Source organism: Bactrocera tryoni, chromosome 2 (genome assembly GCF_016617805.1).
Source record: "Bactrocera tryoni isolate S06 chromosome 2, CSIRO_BtryS06_freeze2, whole genome shotgun sequence".
In the NCBI taxonomy this organism is placed as follows: domain Eukaryota; kingdom Metazoa; phylum Arthropoda; class Insecta; order Diptera; family Tephritidae; genus Bactrocera; species Bactrocera tryoni.
Window position 1 is genome coordinate 59072301 of NC_052500.1, and position 15803 is coordinate 59088103.

General features: G+C 35.6%; 5 protein-coding genes across 5 annotated transcripts; 3 read left to right on the forward strand and 2 right to left on the reverse strand.

Annotated features, from left to right (window-relative positions):
* Nucleotides 1-375: 375 nt before the first annotated feature.
* On the forward strand, nt 376-2133 carry LOC120767934. The gene has a single exon (XM_040094300.1). The coding sequence runs from the start codon at nt 819-821 to the stop codon at nt 1761-1763; it is 945 nt and encodes a 314-aa protein (XP_039950234.1). The 5' UTR covers nt 376-818; the 3' UTR covers nt 1764-2133.
* A 41-nt stretch (nt 2134-2174) lies between these two features.
* LOC120767935 lies at nt 2175-4039 on the reverse strand. The gene is made up of 2 exons (XM_040094301.1): nt 3431-4039; nt 2175-3373 (listed from the first exon to the last, which is right to left on the reverse strand). Exons 1-2 carry the CDS (start codon nt 3723-3725, stop codon nt 2949-2951), a joined length of 720 nt encoding a protein of 239 aa, XP_039950235.1. The 5' UTR covers nt 3726-4039; the 3' UTR covers nt 2175-2948.
* A 1229-nt stretch (nt 4040-5268) lies between these two features.
* On the forward strand, nt 5269-8740 carry LOC120767969 (malate dehydrogenase, cytoplasmic). The gene is made up of 2 exons (XM_040094377.1): nt 5269-5409; nt 7470-8740. Exons 1-2 carry the CDS (start codon nt 5407-5409, stop codon nt 8466-8468), a joined length of 1002 nt encoding a protein of 333 aa, XP_039950311.1. The 5' UTR covers nt 5269-5406; the 3' UTR covers nt 8469-8740.
* A 1006-nt stretch (nt 8741-9746) lies between these two features.
* On the reverse strand, nt 9747-11041 carry LOC120769476 (ubiquitin thioesterase otubain-like). Its single transcript, XM_040096498.1, has 3 exons — nt 10889-11041; nt 10464-10763; nt 9747-10398 (listed from the first exon to the last, which is right to left on the reverse strand). Exons 1-3 carry the CDS (start codon nt 10964-10966, stop codon nt 9991-9993), a joined length of 786 nt encoding a protein of 261 aa, XP_039952432.1. The 5' UTR covers nt 10967-11041; the 3' UTR covers nt 9747-9990.
* A 286-nt stretch (nt 11042-11327) lies between these two features.
* Nucleotides 11328-12431, forward strand: LOC120768187 (REPTOR-binding partner). The gene is made up of 4 exons (XM_040094756.1): nt 11328-11503; nt 11845-11926; nt 11993-12114; nt 12184-12431. The coding sequence occupies exons 1-4, from the start codon at nt 11459-11461 to the stop codon at nt 12283-12285; spliced, it is 351 nt and encodes a 116-aa protein (XP_039950690.1). The 5' UTR covers nt 11328-11458; the 3' UTR covers nt 12286-12431.
* Nucleotides 12432-15803: the final 3372 nt, after the last annotated feature.

Here is a 15803-nt window from a genome sequence, read left to right on the forward strand (position 1 = left end):
GATGCCACATTCAAGAAAAATGTTATAATAAACATATTAAAACAACAACAGCAATGACACAAAAATTTATTTGCGCAAAAATAAAAATGTTACCAATTACTGCAATCGATATAGATTTATATATTTTGACTAATGTCTTTTTATTATTATGACGTATTAATACATTTTTAACATACTTGTTCTCTAATATTTACGAAACCATTATGATTTATGCCATAATTCTAGTGTTATGAAGCTTTAAAGCGAACCGAAAATATTAAAACTTTTATTATTATTTAATTTAGATAACGCTCTTATTATAAAAATGTAATCAAGAACATAACGAGGATATTTGATCCTTTTTTCTAGATCAATCCGGTGAATGTGTTTACGAAAATTCTCAATCTCACCATGTTTTAGCTAAACAGCATCTTGCACTGAACACACCACGTATGATAGAGAAAAAATAAAGAAAAGAAGATTTAGCAAATCACCCACAACAGAAAGAAAATTTTTGACTTAAATATCAACATAAAACCAATAATAAATATTAAGCGAAATAACAAAAATTACGCATTATCAAAAGGTTAATATTCTTTAAAATGCAAAAGATCAAATTAGGCAATAAGAACATAGTGAATAATCAAGTCAAATAAACAATAACAAATATGACTTGAAAACAAGCGAGACGAAGAAAAAAGTTGTGGAAGTGAAAATATCAAATTGTTGGCAAAAATTTTGTTAAAAAGCGTATTTTTCGTCGTAAATTTTCAAAAAGTTTAGGTCAATGTAAAGTCAAGAAATACAAAATAAATTGTGCAAATAACTTGTTGTACAGTATGAAAGCAAGTTCCAAAATGACGGAAGAAATTTCGAGCGAACTCCATAAATTGGAAATCAATTCAACGGATCCAGCACACTTAGGAGCGATGAATCTTATTGATACTGCACAGTTACCATTAAATTTAAATCCATTTTACGAAGATGATGCGAATTCGAATGACTTAAAATTTGAAGATGGAAAGATTGTTTCGAGTTCAACCCAATTGCAAAGAAATAATCAAGGTTGTCGACGTTGCAGATTACGTCGTCGGTCTGAGAGTAATGCAGATGCATACAAATCCGCAACGACGGTTCTATCTACAGATACTTCCGAAGTTTCATGTGAAACACACACTATATTAGGAGTTCAACGACAATCTTTAAAGCATCGACGCAGTATTTTGCGACCACCCGTGCTGCGTAAACTGCAAAATTTACAGAAGCTTCTGCACACATTGCCTAAAGTTGATAATGAGCAAACCTCTACAGCTGCAATGGGAAATGCTCTGAATTCGTCAATAAATAAGAATTTAGTATCGCCAGGATCGAGTAGAGGGATTTGCGATTTTCGTGATTTAATTCATGAATGTGAAAATTTATTAAATTTAGAAAATGATGTCAAAGGACGATTTGGTTTAGTGAGTCCAGATCAACGTGTTTCAAAAAATTTTACAACCATGCAGTCATCTATGCTATCACGAAGTCTGTTTAGTAACAAAGAGAGAAATAGTTTTGCACATACCGGTGCTCAAGCTTGTTCGCCAGAAAGAAATGTTGGAAATAATACCCGTTCCAATGCAAGTACATCATGCTCACAGCAAGCTGGAAACGGTGCCGCCGGGATTGCAAATAGCAGTGGCACCAGCGACGATGTAACGATCGATGAACTTGCCAGCTATTTTGACACATTTGTGCACATACCGAAGAAAATGTCAACTATGGCAGAAATGATGTATATATGAAGTGGTTATATTATTAGTCGAAGGCATACGGTTTTCATGCAGTTTTTAATATTTGGCGCCACTCTGGGCATAAGCGTTTACAAACGAACAAATTCAAATGGAGATCGCTGTAGCAACAATCAGTTAAACTAAGATTTTATTCAAGTATTCAAGCTGTGTAGACAGCTTTGTTGTGAAGCGATCATACAATTTATTCTCCTATCTTTATGTTTTTTCTTATACTGGCTATAAAATATGATTATGTATTTGAATTTGTAAGGTATATATGAATGGATTTTGCTTTATATTATTCGTAGCTATATGTAGCTTATAATAAATTATACTAAGCAGTGCGGTGAGCCTGTCCTTAGATAGTTTAATAAGTTTTAAATTGAAATTGTGTTTTCTTCAAAAACTTGCCAAGAAGCAATTGTTCCGAAGTTACGGCAAATTTAAACAGTGCGAAAGAATTAAATTCCACTCCCTTTTAAATATATTTAAGACTTTATTAAAAGCAATTTGCAAAAATTATCTGATGATTATTAGCTTGATGAAAAGATTGATACTTGTCCTTAAATGCATTTTTACATTAATTTAATTCGATTAACTAAATTTTCATTGTTTTCAATTTGATTACGTTGTAAAATAACACTGTCCAACAAATGAAGACCTTTTGAATGGAACAGAATAGCGACCCCATAATTCTGAAAGGGTATGTTGAGTAGATCATTTTTGTAGAACAAACTTATGGTCCAGCACGTCTGAGTTTTTTTTTTTTACAGTGGGTCAAAGTTTTCATTTTTTGGTCGAAGGGAGCATTATACTATATGAAAAAAATGTTGTAAGTTTATGTCTGAGAGGATTCTTATGGTCAGAGTTGTATTGTGGAATTGTATGAGGATTATTTTTGTGGAAGATCTTAACCCTCTTAACTGGTTTCTTTATGGGTCAATTTGACACTTTTTTCGAGAAAATCAAAAAATATCCTTTTAAAAAGGACATTTAAAGATTAAAATATTCTACGAAAATGTTTGGCGGAAAATTTCAGTGGGAGTCCCCAAAGACACCATTGTTGTAAATAAAGCTCTTTACGATTGATAAAAAAATTATAATTTTATTTTAATAGTGGTTTATTATAGTATGTACATATGTATGTATTTATTTTTTTGCTTTAGCAGTAGTAGGACAATGGATTAAAGATTAAACTTAATATGCTTTCCTGTATTTAGCTCGACGTGAATGTTCCGATGTGTCAAGGTTTCTGTACAAGCCCCATACGTATTCAGCAAGCATAACACTTTGGGATTTCCCTTTGAATCTTTCTTCCAATACCTTTATATCCTGATGAAACCTTTCACCGTGTTCATCTGAAACCGCTCCAAGGTTTTCTTTAAAAAAATTGAGATGAGAGTGCAGAAAATGCAGCTTTAGTGACATCTTAACGCCAATATTGTTAAAACCGATTAGCATGCTTTCAATATTTTCTGCATAGTTTTGTGCTTTTGAGTTTCCAAGGAATTCTGATATAACCAGCTGCATAAAGTCAAATGCTGTCTTTTGCATATCCGACAGATGACCATAAAATTCTTCATCTTGTAATAATTTTCTTATATCGGGTCCAACGAGCATTCCTAGAAAAGGTAGTTTACATTAAATGAAATAAATTATTTCTTAAAATCGTATTTTACCTTCTTTTAATTTTGCTGTAGATAATCTGGGGAAAATTGTTTGAATGCGTTTGAAAGCATATCCTTGTGTATTTAAGCTTTTAATAAAATTTTTCACCACGCCCAACTTAATATGCAGCGGTGGAAGCATGACCTTATCTTTTGGGACAAGAGATTCATGGATTACATTTAAGTCTTTACGTTCTTCGAAATATTTAATATGATAATGACTGCTGGTAGCACGTGAATCCCATTTACAAAGAAAGCTCATATATTTTGTGTATCCTGTTTGCATTGCAGTCAATATTGCAATCATTTTGAAGTCTGCGCATACTTCCCATTTATATTTATAGTATTCAATTTTATTTAAGAGATTTGAAATATTTGCGTATTTTCCCTCCTTTTTTGTGGAATACGCAACCGGTATTGATGGATGCTGGTTTCCATTGTGCAGTAAAACTACTTTTAAGCTGTGTTTTGAACTATCTATAAATATTCGCCAAGCGGAAGAGTTCAGTGGAAGCTTTAGATATTTTAGAACCTCTTCAATGCTGCAACAGTATACAAGTTCTTCTGATTTTTTAAAATAACTTTCCAAATCGGCGTGTCTTTTTCTGTTCCTGTTTTTCAATCTGGAACATAATATTTCAGCTTTCTCTTTTGTTAGTCCTAAATCTCTTACAAGATCTTCAAAATAAGCTTGGACTATCAAATTAGGACATAGGTTTAAACCACCAGGAGGCAAGTAACTGATATGTTTTTAACCGCCGCTGTTATTTCTGTATTGGCGTATGTCATATTGGCCGAAAATGTATGTGTAGGCGGTTGAGGCACTGGAAAAGACCACTTTCTCAAGTAGTACATACGGTTTTTGGTATCCAAGCTTCACATAAAAATCGTATTCCAAAGAAAAGAAAATATGGTTCTTCAATTGTAGGGAATATCTTTCTTCTGCTTTGAAGGTGCGTAAAATGTCCACAAATAAAACAAAACCAATCTCTTAATTTGCAAACAGAATCCGCCATGCTTATTTAAGCTTTAATTGTTCTTTTTTTATATTAATTTTAGTAAAAATCACACCCGATATGTACTGCTTAGTAAGTCAATTATGCTTAATTTTATCACACCCGATTTGTAAGTCACAGCTGACTAGACGCGAGAACTCAGTGTTTGGCCCGGCCGAACTTGACGAGGTTTTCACCTACTTTGTATATGTTGGCGTGTAATTTTTTTTATCAATCGTAAAGAGCTTTATTTACAACAATGGTGTCTTTGGTGACCCCCACTGAAATTTTTCGCCAAACATTTTCGTAAAATATTTTAATCCTTAAATGTCCTTTTTTAAAGGATATTTTTTGATTTTCTCGAAAAAAGGGTCAAAAGGACCCATAAAGAAACCAGTTAGAGGGTTAAGATCTTCCACAAAAATAATCCTCATACAATTCCACAATACAACTCTGACCATAAGAATTCTCTCAGACATTAACTTACAACACTTTTTCATATGGTATAATGCTCCCTTCAACCAAAAAATGAAAACTTTGACCCACTGTAAAAAAAAAAACTCAGACGTGCTGGACCATGTTTGTTCTACAAAAATAATCTACTCAACATACCCTTTCAGAATTATAGGGTCGCTATTTTGTTCCAAAAATGCTGTTGGACAGTGTAATAAATAAATTTTTAATAATGGATTTCTATCTTGATTCAAAACAATAAAAATTTTGAATTAACCCAAAGATTTATAGAAATTCTCACTTCTGCAATGTACTGGCCTTAAAAACAAAAATGCAACACTGCATGCTTCGTGTACCATCGGCACTCCAAGCAAAATATTAAATCTGACGTTTCAGCTGATTATTCTCCATTTCTCCATCCATTTGTGCGGTACTAACTGAAAAATTTCTTACGAATTTTCGGCCTATTGAATATTATTATTCATTTGATTTAATTTTAAACTCTGGTTTCCGAAAACTTTTTTAAGGAATTAAGCAAAAATGGTAAGTCCATAAACATATTCACATTTTGGTATAAGTAATAAACATACGCACCATACCCTAAGCCCTTCCACTTCATGAATTCTTTATATAAGAAAAATTCCTATCAGCCACATAGTAAATACTTTGTAACATTCATTTGACCTTTTTTCTATGTATTGAAGTGAAAATAAATAGTGCAAATGGAATAATAATAAATTACTCTGCCGGAATATATGTGCCAAATCCAGTACGTCAGCAAAAATGAACTTGAAATTTTCGGTTCGCTATTAATAGGGGACTTTGATTATCTGGACACACTAAATTACAAACGCATGCTGTTGTTGGCAAAATATAGAAACCAACAAAAACCAACGCTTCCGCTTGTATTATGTATTTGTGTGTGTGATAGGACAAATGCAAAAATTTGCATATAAATTGATAGGAATATGTGGCGGATTGAGATAAAAAGATGACCTTGAAATCTTGACTATCTAGGGTAGTGATTAGGTATATGCAGTGAACCGGCCGGAAACTACATACATTCATGTACAGAAATTATATTTAGATGCATACTTATGCGTGAATACATTTCTCATTTGCCATAAATGTGCTTATCAAAGCCAAGGGTCACGTAACGGAAGATTGTGTATTATATAATAATTTTCTATATACCGAAATTCAATTATCAATGAAAAGATTTAGCTATAACTATATGGCTGATCGTCACATTAATACGGCCGTATGATTTTCGAACATGATACTGTAGAAAATATGCTTTAGGTAAATATTTAAGTGGTGGTAAGTTCTGTCAAATGTTTATGATGTTAAGAAATTGTTTTAAATAACTATCTAAGTACGTTTTGTCTTGTTATCTAAGATCAATATGTGTTGATAATAAGATTTTTCAAAATATCTTTGAAAAATAAAAACAAGATTAGTAAATACACTACGTCATATGGCAAAACACCTCTGTAAATAGGTAGTTATGTACATATATGCGTTCACGCATTAATTTTTACTTTGTGATTATATTTTGAAATGCCGATTCTGGGTACATACATATAACAAAGCACATTTGTCAACTATATACATATGTACATATAAAGTGATAATCCCAATCCAATTCCTAAAGATAAGCAATTGTTATTGTACGACTGTGTAACGGAGGCTCGTCTGTTTGACATTTGTTTTGTTGTCAGGCGTGGTGATGCTTTTAGTTTTAATTAATTGACCTGACGCGCATACGTACTTAAATTTGATTATTTTCACTTTATCAGCCAGACTTTGATTTTAATGGTGTTATTTTTATATTTTAATAGTTTTTTCATTTAAAATGGAATCCATTATTATTGAATAGTTCTGAATTATATATATATATATATATATGTATATGTATATTTAATGTACATCCAGGATCTATGAACACAAACAAAATGAAAAAATGTGCCTTTAAAGAGTACATGCACCCAAAGCTATTAATAGTTGAGGAAGGTAATGTAATAAACAAATGCACCACTCTTTCTTTCTTGGCCCCAGTACAACACTTATTATGCCAATAGCCTATAACACGACTTTACAAAGATTACCATGTCTCGGAAGGCATTATTTTTTTTATCGAGACAAAATCAGGGATATGTCATCTGTTTGAAAAGAGAAGCTGAGTGGCTATTAATATTTTTTTTTCGCATCACCGCAACAAATTTCATATCTATAATTAGCAACTTGTTTATGTGGCAACGAAGAAAACTGATGTTTACTTAAAAACAAAATATTTTAGATTGCATTTCAGGAATATTTTAGGGGAATGGTGCAAATATTTAAAGCTATATTAACGGATGTATTGTAGAATAGATATAGAATAAATCATGCACAACTGTATACTATATGATACCATAAGAATAAAACATTTATTGTATCTAAGTAGCGAGAATTTTATGTATTTAAATTTGTTAATAAATTAATGAATAAATAGGGTGTTTGAATTTTACAGCTATTTCTTACAACCTGCCCGTCTTTTCTATTTTCTTACTCATTTATTTCGATATTAAATTAGTGACGAAACTTTTTTCTTTTATCTACAGGCTGAGCCAATTCGTGTTGTTGTCACTGGTGCTGCCGGTCAGATCGCATACTCTCTGCTTTATATGATTGCACGCGGCGAGGTGTTCGGCAAAGAACAACCTTTAGTTTTGCATTTACTCGATATTCCCCCAATGATGGGAGTACTTGAGGGTGTTGTCATGGAGTTGGCCGATTGTGCTCTGCCACTCTTGCGTCAAGTTATCCCCACCGCTGATCCCGCTGTAGCATTTAAGGATGTAGCCGCTGCCTTTTTGGTCGGCGCCATGCCACGCAAAGAGGGTATGGAACGTAAGGATCTGTTGTCCGCCAATGTAAAAATCTTCAAGGCACAAGGTCAAGCTATCGACCAGCACGCACGCAAGGATATTAAGGTCTTGGTTGTTGGCAATCCAGCCAATACCAACGCATTGGTATGCTCACACTATGCACCATCAATTCCACGTGAGAATTTCACAGCCATGACCCGTTTGGATCAAAATCGTGCTACCGCACAAATTGCCGCTAAATTAGGCGTACCAATTAGTGCCGTTAAAAATGTGGTAATTTGGGGTAATCACTCGTCCACACAATTCCCTGACCCCAGCAATGGTATTGTTGAAATTAACGGCAGCACCAAACGCGTCTGGGATGCTGTCAACGATGCTGCCTTTTTGCAAGGTAACTTTGTGGAAACCGTGCAGAAGCGTGGTGCTGCTGTTATTGCTGCACGTAAAATGTCATCGGCCATGTCGGCGGCTAAAGCGGCTTGCGATCATATGCACGATTGGTGGCATGGTACCACATCTGGTCAGTTCGTTTCGATGGGTGTACTTTCTGACGGTAGCTACGGTGCCCCCAAGGATGTTGTTTTCTCATTCCCAGTAGAAATTAGCAATGGTAAATGGAAGATTGTACAAGGTTTGCAATTGGATGACTTTGCCAAATCGAAGTTGGCTGTCACCGGCAAGGAACTGGAGGAAGAGAAAGGAGAAGCTATGGCTGTCTGTTCTGCAGATTGACTAGCTACAACGGATGCTAAGTTGTAAAAGCGCAAGCTACATGTGCAATTATAAATTATTTTATATACACATAACAGTAGTACAGCGCTCACACTTACACAAAATATAAATCATGTAATAAGTAAAAAAAAGTGTTTCAACGAAAGTGTCCAATATAATAATAATAGAAATTGACTCATTAGTTCATTATTAAAAAAAAATTTAAGAGTAAAGCAATGAATAAATATATATATGTTCATAACTAGTTTGTTCATTTTTAGTGCAAGAGATTTAAATAAATTAGAGAATTTATTGTATAATTTTTATATACTTCGGGAAGGCAAATACGTTACTTGTTTATATAAATATTGTATAACTGCTACAGAAGAGTAGAATAAATATTCGTACAAACAAAAATCTAGAGTTTTTCTTAACAGGCGGCTTTTCAGGCGAAATAATTTGAAATTTTATCATTTGTCTGTGTTTATAGGCGCTATTATCCACAGTATTTTTATATATGCACATACCCATAAGTGTATATAAAAATTTATACGATGTAGGTATGTAATACCTAGAAGGAGACGTCAGAGACTATAAAATGTATATATGTATGTGTATAAGTGATCAGCGTGACGAGCCGAGTCGATTTAGTCATGTCCGCCTGACTTTATATACGCAAACCAGTCCTTTACTTTTTGAATTATCGTTCTGAAAATTTGCAACGGATTTTTATATGGCCAAGGACTGTCAACTCGGCCGCTACAACAATATACGAACTGAAGACAGATAGATAGACATCATTATATGTGACCTGGTCTACGGAAAGGGGGCTTAGGTGTCAAAAAATTAATTTTTACTTTTTAGCCACTTTAACAAGTTGTTTATTTTTAACAGCTGTTTCCCAGAAAACTAGTTTTCGCACGTTAGCTCCGTTTTCGTAGACCAGGTCACATATACCTTTTTATGCTGTAAGAAATTCACCAGTCAAGGGCATATGGCTTTAATGCAGCAGAAATTAAAGTTTTCCCTTGCTTTTTTTAAGAATATACTTAGAAGGGTCAGTTAAAGAAATGTTTGTCTTACAACTTTCGTGCGCTAGTTGGATCTGGAATAAAAATACTTATGTATGTAACTTATTTTAGTAATGGCAAAACACATATTTATATTGTTTTAAGAACATTTAGTTTTAATTTGTATTTTTAGGAAAATATTAATTTAATGAGTAATTATTGCAATATATCTTCATAATTTACTCCAGTGTGAAATATCGCAAAATTTCGAAAAGAATTGATTACAATGTTTTTATAAATCCAAAATATAATTGCAGTTGAATGACTCGTATGATCATAATGTCATTTAAAATTATTTAAACCTCGTTAATGAACGTAAACAAGTAGGAAATCAATTCAAGCTGCCTAATACATATACAATTAGCGCCATAAATAATATACATACGTACATTTAACATATTCTTAGCAAATTAGAAAAGAAGCAGGCAGCTTAGCTCGTAGCTTTGAGGCATTGATATCTTCAAGTTTAGATTTTAATTGGGATACAGAATGTCGTAGTGACCCGGTCGATAAATTAGAAAAACTTTTGGTGTACTACCCTCTGGAAAGTCGTGCGCCTTCACATGCGTGTCACCTCGATCCATATATTCTACGCGCACGCCTACACCTAAAGCGGTGCAGAGCGCAATAATATGTATATGATCTGATTCCTTATACATTGGTTCCACTTCCTGGTGACGAAATTCCTCAATTGTAAAATTTCCTTCAATGAAGTGCTGATAAAAATCAGCCTCTTCTTGCAGCTTTCCAGAAGTGAGTAAGCGTAAATAGACTACTACATAATCAGAGTAGCCTTGCTCATTGAACACTTTATGCAGCTCGTCACATACTTGGTCTGTGGAACCGCTTGCAGGGTCTACTCGTTTAACCACTTCCATAAACTATAGGAAAGTGAAAATAATTAATTGTTATATTCTAAAAGTAATTTATATGAAAGCATACGTACGGTATCATGAAAGTCCTCTAGCGTGAAGCTAGGGAATCCCAACTGCACTAGCTTATCTTTCGATTTTTCCGCCAAGTCTTTGAATCGTAGATATTCATCTTTGTTGGATATTAAATGCTCTAAGTACGCATAAGCGAATGCACGAAAAAAGCAATTTCCGTCAGGGCGGGTACGTCGTAAGAACTTATACTTGCCGGCAAGATCTTGAATTTTTGATGTGAAAACTTCATCACCCAGATACTCAGCATTAAGGCAAGTTATGGGCAGTTGTTCACTTACCAATGGTGTCGAATCACTTATCTGTGTGTAGACCGAAACAAAGTTTTAAGTGTTTGGCCTTTGTTGATTGGAGGCTGGACGACAGTTCTTTGTCAACACCAACAAACAAACCCTATATTTAATTAATGCTACAATTTTGTACATACCTCTTTTTCGATTTCACGCTGTTGCTGCATAATCAATTCATCACGATTAGTGCCATCATTTTGTTCGATTTTATCCATTTTACTATGAAATAAGCAAATTTTGTTTTTAAAATCAATAAGAACACAAGAACAAAACAGCAATATACGCGGCCCAAATCTATTGTGAATTGCCGCTAAAAACGGTATTTAGACATATGTACATGTTGCCACATTATATTGATGTAGAAAGAATATCTGTTTATGATAGTATTGCAAATAAAAAATTTTTTTATATAAAAAAACAAATATTTTGTTAGTGGATGAATACATTTATTAAAATCTTCTGACTTTATTTAAAAATACAAACGCTTATAATTATAACACTAGTGTAAATGCAACATTGTGAATTTATGTGACTCTTGCGACATCTGCAGTAACTTTGTAAAATTTATACTTAAGTTTGGCAGTCCTATTAGAACACAAAGAAAACAAACATTTTTTCGTAAACGCATTGTTGCTGAGAGAAAAACAATTTATTTTTTTGTGAATTTCAAGTATAAATCACTCAGATTAACAAACATTGAATAAATAATGGATTGTGATGAAATGCAAGTCATAGAAGAGCCAAATCTTTCAGTGAGTAATACTTATTAACTGTTGTGGGTGTCGTGAATTCAAGGACGTTAATGAGCTTTAATGCGTAGTTGCTCTTTTTTATATAGTCAAAAAGAACGAGTCCCTTTTTTTAATTAATAGTTTTTAATTTTTATAATTGAAACACCATTCGAATTTCACACATTAAATACTACGCAATAGTTTGGCTGTACCTTTGAGTTGGAATAAGGGCATAGCTTCGCTTAAGAACAAAAGAATCAACCCTTAGATAATATAACTTTTAGATAAAGGATTTCTTATGAGGTGGCGTATTGAATATTTGTATGAGATCGAATTAAATTCATTTTGTATGATATTTTCAGGAACGCAAAGAGACTGGCAAAAGGGGACGTAAACCAGGACGTAAAGCTTCCACGGAAAAAGTGGATATAAGAGCCAAATTAGGTTTGTAATGTCATCAGAGTGAAGCCGAATAGGATTATAGTAATAAAAGATTTCATTAAATTCCAGAACGCAGTCGTCAAAGTGCTCGGGAATGTCGAGCACGTAAAAAATTACGATACCAGTACTTGGAAGAGCTAGTAGCCGATCGAGAAAAGGCTGTATTGGCTTTGCGTGAAGAACTGGAGCGAGTAGGTCAATAAAAACAACTATTGTTCTGAAATAATCAAATTTATTTTAAAATGTTTTCTTTTTTTTAGTTAAAAAAATGGAGCACAGAACTTAGTGAAGGTAACATACCAGACGGCTTTCAGCAATTACTGGAAGAAGCAGGTGTGCTAAAACAAGAACAAGTGATGTGAAACTAAATACCTCGATACCTAGTTTTTATCTGTTTGTTTTTTATTTAATATAAAGTTAAAGTTATAATTTTAAGTTTTTCATTACTATATAAGTGTAGAAAGGTGTCATACATTATTTTTATTGAATTAAAAATGGTTTACAAATACGTAACGTCTTAATATACATATTTCAAAATTCAAATAAAAGGCTTAGGGAATGTACGTATGTATGTAGGTATTAAGTTAACAAACTAATAACGACTTTTATACAACAAATATCAATATTATTGTGTTATGGATCTGATAGTTGTCGGAATCAGAATATTATTGGTTTGATGTTCGAAACAGAATTTGTATCGGTTTTGGGTGTCTCGGAAACCAAATTTATCGGTTGTCCTTACAGAAACAAAGTGACAAGTTAGTCGCTGACAGATTTAAAATATAAGTTAAGAAATCAAGTTATTTTATTATTACGAATTAATTTATCTTTATTACTATAGGGACAAATATAAGACTAAAACACAGAATGTTTGAAATATTGTGTTTTTGGAAAAAAATTAGGTTATTTAAAGAAGATTTGCAAAACATAGTTTAACACCCAAATGCGTATTTATTCATTCGATAAATGTTATCTCTTATAATCTTCCTCTAAATCAGAACTATACTAAAAACTTTAACAGGATGGGTTCAAAATGTATTCATTTGGAAGTGAGCTGATTCGAATATTGGTTTTGCGTATACTCGAAAAGACAAAAATCCAATCAGATTCTGTAACACCATCGAAAATCAGAATTGGTTTGCAATTCCGATAACTATTCAAATCTGGCTTGTATTCCACATTGCTACTAGACTGTGGTGCTTACAAAATCCTCCAGAGATTACGTCTAACCTATTTAGAGGGGTGTTATTTAATAATGACAGCTGTATTTGATATAACGCCTACTATTCCTCAAACGAATGTTGAAAATGAAATTATCAACCTTTATACATATGTATGTACTTATGTATATTGGTCAACACTTTTGTATCTAAAAGGGACATCATCGTCGTCGAGCACATTAATAAAGTAAAAATAAATTCCGTGTCTGTCACAAATTTCAGATCAATAACTCATAAAGAGGATGGAGTCATGTGTAGAAGTTCACGCAAGTGAGGAAAGTTCTCTGATCGCCATTCACTTGGGAGTGGCCAGAAACGATTCTTTTACACATGGCTCAAGCAGCTCACTACTTCCGGTCTTTGACCAAGTATCCTCTGGGTAGCCTAAGGACATCCGTTCGAAGGTGAGCTAAAGTGAGAAGGCAAAACATCCCCTACATAGGGTTGTGCGCTGGGTTTGGTACCCGCCACGTAAAAAACAATACCAATGAAAAATAAAACACAGCCTCGGATGAGAGACCCCCCTTTGATGACGACCATGGCAAACGAAATAAGGACTACGATTTGAGGGCATGCAACTGGAATGTCCGGACCCTTAATTGGGAAGGTGCCGCTGCCCAGCTGGTTGATGTCCTCGCAAAAATAAAGGCTGACATCACCGCCAGTCCAAGAAATGCGATGGACGGGACAAGGACAGAGACGAGTAGGTCCTTGTGACATTTACTACAGTGGCCATATAAGGAGCGCAAGTTTGGTGTTGGATTCGTGGTGGGAGAGAGACTCCGTCGCCGAAGTACTATCATTCCACTCCGGTGAATGAACGTCTAGCCACAATCCGCATCAAAGCGAGGTTCTTCAACATATCGCTGATCTGCGCCCACGCCCGACGGATGAGAAGGACGATGTGACCAAAGATGCCTTTGGCGAGTGCTTGGGAACCTTGCACTTATGAGAGATGCCCCCGCCACGATGTCAAAATCGTGCTTGGCGCCTGACTTTAACGCCAGGGTGGGCAAAGAAGGTATATTTGGCACTACGGTCGGTAAATTCCAGCCTCCACGACGAAACATCCCCCAAATGGGTTGAGGCTGATTGACTTCGCCGGGGTCCGGAAATATGGTTATCTGTAGTACTAGATTCCAGCATAAGAAGATTCATCAAGCTACCTGGCTGTCTCCGGATCGAAAAACTACCAACCAGATCGATCATGTTGTGATAGATGGAAGACACGTCTCTAGTGTTTTAGATGTGCGTGCGCTCCGAGGTCCTAACATCGACTCGGACCACTATCTTGTTGCAGCTAAGATTCGCACTCGCCTCTGTGCAGCAAAAAACGCACGCCAACAAACACAAGGAAGGTTCGACGTCGAGAAGCTGCAATCACAACAGACAGCCGAACGATTTTCTACTCGGCTTGCACTCCTGCTCTCTGAGAGCACTAGTCAACAACTCGGTATAAGGGAACTGTGGGACGGCATTTCAAATTCCTTACGTACAGCTGCAACCGAAACCATTGGTTTTCGGAAAGAGCAAAAGAACAGCTGGTACGACGAAGAGTGCCGTGTCGCAGCGGAGAGAAAACAGGCTGCCTACCTCGCCACGTTACGATCGACCACTACACGTGCGGGATGGGATAGATACCGAGAGTTGAAGAGGGAAGCGAGACGCATTTGCAGACAGAAGAAGAAAGAGGCCGAAATGCGTGAGTACGAAGAGCTTGATAAGCTGGCCGACAGGGGTAATGCTCGAAAATTCTACGAAAAAATGCGGCGGCTTACAGAAGGTTTCAAGACCGGAGCATACTCTTGTAGAACCCCCAAAGGTGATCTAGTCACTGATGCCCAGAGCATAGTTAAATTATGGAGGGAACACTTCTCCAGCCTGCTGAATGGCAGTGAACGCACAACACCAAGAGAAGGAGAACCCGATTCCCCAATCGATGACGATGGAGCAGACGGCTTCAGACCTGGAAAATCAACAACCGACCAGATATTCACCATACGCCAAATCTTGGAAAAGACCCGTGAAAGGAGAATCGACACACACCACCTCTTCGTCGATTTCAAAGCTGCTTTCGACAGCACGAAAAGGAGCTGCCTTTATGCCGCGATGTCTGAATTTGGTATCCCCTCAAAACTAATACGGCTGTGTAAACTGACGTTGAACAACACGAAAAGCTCCGTCAGGATCGGGAAGGACCTCTCCGAGCCGTTCAATACCAAACGAGGTTTCAGACAAGGCGACTCCCTATCGTGCGACTTCTTCAACCTGCTCCTGGAGAAAATAGTTCGATCTGCAGAACTAAACAGAGAAGGTACCATCTTCTATAAGAGTGTACAGCTGTTGGCGTATGCCGACGATATTGATATCATCGGCCTCAACACCCGCGCCGTTAGTTCTGCTTTCTCCAGGCTGGAAAAGGAAGCACAGAAAATGGGTCTGGCAGTGAACGAGGGCAAAACGAAATATCTCCTGTCATCAAACAAACAGTCGTCGCACTCGCGACTTGGCTCTCACGTCACTGTTGACAGTCATAACTTTGAAGTCGTAGATAATTTCGTCTATTTAGGAACCAGCATTAACACCACCAACAATGTCAGCCTGGAAATCCAACGCAGAATTGCTCTTGCCAACAGGTGCTACTTCGGACTGAGTAGGCA